Raw genomic sequence first — 4,602 nt, forward strand, 5'->3', positions numbered from 1 at the left:
ATTTGGGTATCATTTGGGTATCATTTGGGTAATTCCCTATCATTTGGGTAATTCGTCGGACCGGACAATGAGAGGTTGTCTATCCAACCAAAATAATTAATTGTAGATAAAATGACTAAAAATAACTAAAAATAAAATAATCAGTCTATTCAATGAATGTAGGTTAATAAGCTTGTGTAAATTCGTAAATAATATTCATTTTGCATCAATGACAGTTGATAAAAAAACATACACAGTAATTTAGTAGTATACCAATTTATTTTCATTATAGTGAATACAATTACGTATTTGCATTTAGTATTACAATTATTCTGTATAGTATGTAAACAGGTATATTATGCATCAACAAAAATATTACTTTAATATAGAGTACTTAAACTACAAAGAGTAAACTTACACTATAATTACTTACATTTAACATTAAAACTATACTGTAGGTAATGATATAGGCTATTATACATATTAAACTTTATATAGAGTATTACTGAAACTATACTCCATTACATATACAGGAAAAAAAATAGAGTTCACTGACTTATTATTACATACATAATACATTTAAGATTGCAACTATACAGTATGTAATGAAATACATCATAAAAGAAACATATTACTTTAATGTACTTAAACAAGAATTACATACCTATATGCATACATCATATTTCATTACAAATTTATTCAGTTTACATTTATAAAGAACCTACTTTTCAAAATAACTGATATAGCGTATATTTAAATTTTCAAACTAATTAATATGAGTTGCCATTTAATTCTTTTTCTTTTTCTTATTTCATAACAAATTTGTTCAGTTTACATTTATAAAGAACCTACTTTTGAAAATTTATCAAAATAATTAATATACTTGTAGCGTATATTTAAATTTTCAACCTAATTAATATGAGTTGCCATTTAATTATTTTTCTTTTTCTTATTTCATTCGAATATTATAACCAAGCGCAGTGATTGTTTCTTCTAATGTATTGGTTCGGTCATTATATTTGCTGATGATATTAACAAGTCGCTGTTGATGGTTGACTGTCACCTTTGTGATACGTCTTGCTGGTACTGGTTGTCCTCTCCTGAACAATTCTATTAGTGTTGCTGATGCTGCTTCATCTCGTTTGATACCATCGATGGCTTTCCAGATTGATGGATTAGTGTGCCCTACGTTCTCGAGATGCTTCCTATTCCAGGATTCACATAGGTTGTTAGTTCTAGCTCCTCCATTTAGCGTAAGTTGGTGAACGTTCCAGATGTCTATTCCGAATGTTGGTGGCATTCTCCTGAAGATTTGTTGGTCATTCTGTGCTGCGAGATGTGTATAAGTTCCACTAACATAGGTCGCATCAAAGTAGTCAACAAAGTCAGTTAATACCTCTGGTATGTTGTCCTTTAACAACTGCATACCTTCAGTGACCTACACAAAAGAAACAATAAAAACATAATTGAGCAAAATGTAAAATAACAGTATCAGATTGTGCATTTTATTTGTTTAAACTTCACGTGATGAGACTAAGACGATTAAGATCAGATATATTTATAACTTTCACAGAAATGTCATTTGAAAGTTTGCATGAACCGTTATGACAGTGAGCCGATTATGGTCAGATATATTTTTTTAAACTTTCACAGAAACATTATTCACTCAATTCAAATCAATTTCACATATTGATACATAATATGATAATAATAATAATAATAATAATAATAATAATAATAATAATAATGATAATAATATAACAATAATAATAGTAATAATGATAATAATATAATAATAATAATAGTAATAATAATAATAATAATAATAATAATATATCTGATATAATTAAGAATAAAAACTTATGTATAGTTAACTTTTTAAAATTATATTAGTTGTTAAACATTCAGAATAAAACATACCTTATCCGGGGGAAGGAAAGCAAGTCCATCCACCATTCCACAGAAATGCTGTATTTCTTCATCTTTTAAGTAAAGAGATGCAAGGCCCAGGGATTGTAACTTTCTCCATGATGCTTGTGTAAGGTGATAAAAACAGCCATGAATTGTGATGTTTTCTCCAAACACAGCACGTGCAGCCCTCATCATACCAATCTCAAAGTCCATGAGACATGATAAATAGAGCAGTGCATTTAAAAATTGCCTAAGACGACTAATAATATACTCTTAATAATTTCTAAGTCAATCTAATTTTCATGCCGAATTGTTGTGTTTTCCATTACCGCAAGTGCAAGTCAAATTTTGTTTGGGTCAAACAATTTCTCAATATGACATAGGCAAGTTCAACTATATATTTTAAAATACTAAACTAAAAATGGTGTATAGCAAAAAAATTGAAGCTTTGTCTTAAATTCCAATACCAAATTGATCAGCATGCAGACATAGGCATAATCCAGGCATTAAAAAAATAAGCAGTTTCATAGAATAACTTTACACAAGACTGTACAAAGCCATATATTAAAATAGTTGTTCCTGTATATATTGAGCCACATTTTCATACTGTACTATCAACTTCGCACATTACATATTTCAAAATTAATCCTCACAATTTGTTTTCTAAATCTGGGTCACATATTTGCTTCAAAAGGATTATTATTGAATGGGATTATACTGTAATACCATTTAATAATATTAAAGATATTTTGCAAGTGAAACAGGTACAGTATTTATTTATTATAAATTTGGCATGCAATATAAACCAGATGCGTAAAAAACAAAAACTTAAATGTGTGGCATTTCAGTATATCTTCAGAAAAAAAAATCACTAGATAAATCATTTTAATTTAATTCTTTGGAAATATTTTGGATTCAATCACTTGCTGCAGAGCTCTGAGCATCACCACCTTCTGCTAACCATGGATTGGACATGTCCATTTCATCATGTCCACACAGATGGAATTGTTTGCATCACATCCATCTGAGCCAGTCATTTGCTCCTATTGAGGAATAAATACCGTAGTTACAATGCAAAACCAGGTTTGTTAAAAATCAAAAATGTTATCAAACATTGGCATTTGCTGCTTTATCAATAACATACCATACTGAGATACTGTATGTACTAATCTGAAAAGACATTCATCAATTGACAGTATTTTCAGATTTTTTAATTACTTGATTAAAGCCTTCCTGTCGGCTAGTGTATAATGTATTATTGTTGTTTCTTAATAAAGACACACCATGCTGATATTTTTTTACCATTCCAATATATTTGTTTCATGTACTCTGGCTGAACAGTGATGAGATATTCACCTAATTTTCTTTTGCTCACCTTAAATTGTGTGCAGCTTTCATTACAAGTTTCAGCAAACAACCAGAGTGTTTCTTGCTAACGTCTTGCTGGGTGCTTGTATGCTTTGTACCACCTTCTTTCGTAGATGCCAATGTTGGGTGGTTGTACTCATGGCAAATGTTGTGGTATGTTCGCCTCATCATGGCGACTGGCAAATACCTATGTGAGGAGAGTGTCATGTTTCGGCCTATCACATATCGTGTCCTACAAAAATATATATGTATAATATTTTATTTGAATTCCACATTTCAACAGCAGCTGAAAGTTAGGTTTGGAGTAACATATGCATCATGTTATTATTTAATGGGGCGTTACTGTTGTATAGCCTAGCTTCTAGGCCTACAGTATATCAATAATAATCTTATTGTTACAGGAATTGGTGTTGGCTCTGATGATATACTGTAGTGTTATAGCACATCACCTTTAATTAGACAGTGCATTTTTTAGACATTTAGGCCTAGGCCTAGACAGTTTTTCATAGGACCAGGCCTATACTAGTATACTATGATTTTTAATGTAAGTCATTTTAAAAATTAAAATAAATTTAGAAAACTAAAAAAAATTAAACTTTAAGCACAGTGATTACTAAAATCTACAATGATTACTAACCAACATGCATGTTGTCAGAAGAAATGAATGAATTAAAGGCGTATAATAGGAATGTACAATAGCAAATTAAGTAAAGCTAGATAAAAGCAAGACCACCCAACATTGTTCACCCTGTTGCCCACCCACTTTAACAATGGTATATTCCAATTGGGTGGTTTATGTCCTGGGTGGTTTATGTCCTGGGTGGTTTATGTCCGTATACCTTATTAGTAGGCCTAGGTCTATTATGAAAAAAAAATGCACTAGCACAATTAATGTGACAAAGATGGCATGGCATGACAAGTCTAGGCTATGCTAGTAGTAGAAACCTACTATCTTTACCGTCAGCTGATAAGGCTGCGTGCGAACTCACCTGCTGCGGGACTGGAGCAGTTTTACCGGACAGTAGTGCGCTACTGCTGCTGGGTAGACACTGACTGTGTTAATCCTAGGCATAGGTGTAGGCCTAATTATAAACAAACAAGTCAAGTCATTGGACTGATATACGTTTATTAATTCAATTGGATTATTCCTCCATGATTGAATTGACGTTAACTAAACCGTCTCTCTGTAACTGCGTACGTAAACGATCACAAAAACTCACGACTTCACACTAGTGTACTGTATCTAGGCTAATCGCTCGATTTTTCGATCAGCTGCTTGCCAAAAATTAATTGACAGACTTGTCTTGAATATTAATGAGTTGGTTAGAAAATGCTACCAAGCTA

The 4,602-nt window shown here is 31.5% G+C and overlaps 1 protein-coding gene across 1 annotated transcript; it reads right to left on the reverse strand.

Moving 5' to 3' along the window:
* Nucleotides 1–823: 823 nt before the first annotated feature.
* Nucleotides 824–2,092, reverse strand: LOC117108901. Its single transcript, XM_033251078.1, has 2 exons — nt 1,900–2,092; nt 824–1,417 (listed from the first exon to the last, which is right to left on the reverse strand). The coding sequence occupies exons 1-2, from the start codon at nt 2,083–2,085 to the stop codon at nt 929–931; spliced, it is 675 nt and encodes a 224-aa protein (XP_033106969.1). The 5' UTR covers nt 2,086–2,092; the 3' UTR covers nt 824–928.
* Nucleotides 2,093–4,602: the final 2,510 nt, after the last annotated feature.

This window comes from Anneissia japonica, unplaced genomic scaffold, assembly GCF_011630105.1.
Source record: "Anneissia japonica isolate Jap-2015-1 unplaced genomic scaffold, ASM1163010v1 scaffold60427_len4609_cov109, whole genome shotgun sequence".
In the NCBI taxonomy this organism is placed as follows: domain Eukaryota; kingdom Metazoa; phylum Echinodermata; class Crinoidea; order Comatulida; family Comatulidae; genus Anneissia; species Anneissia japonica.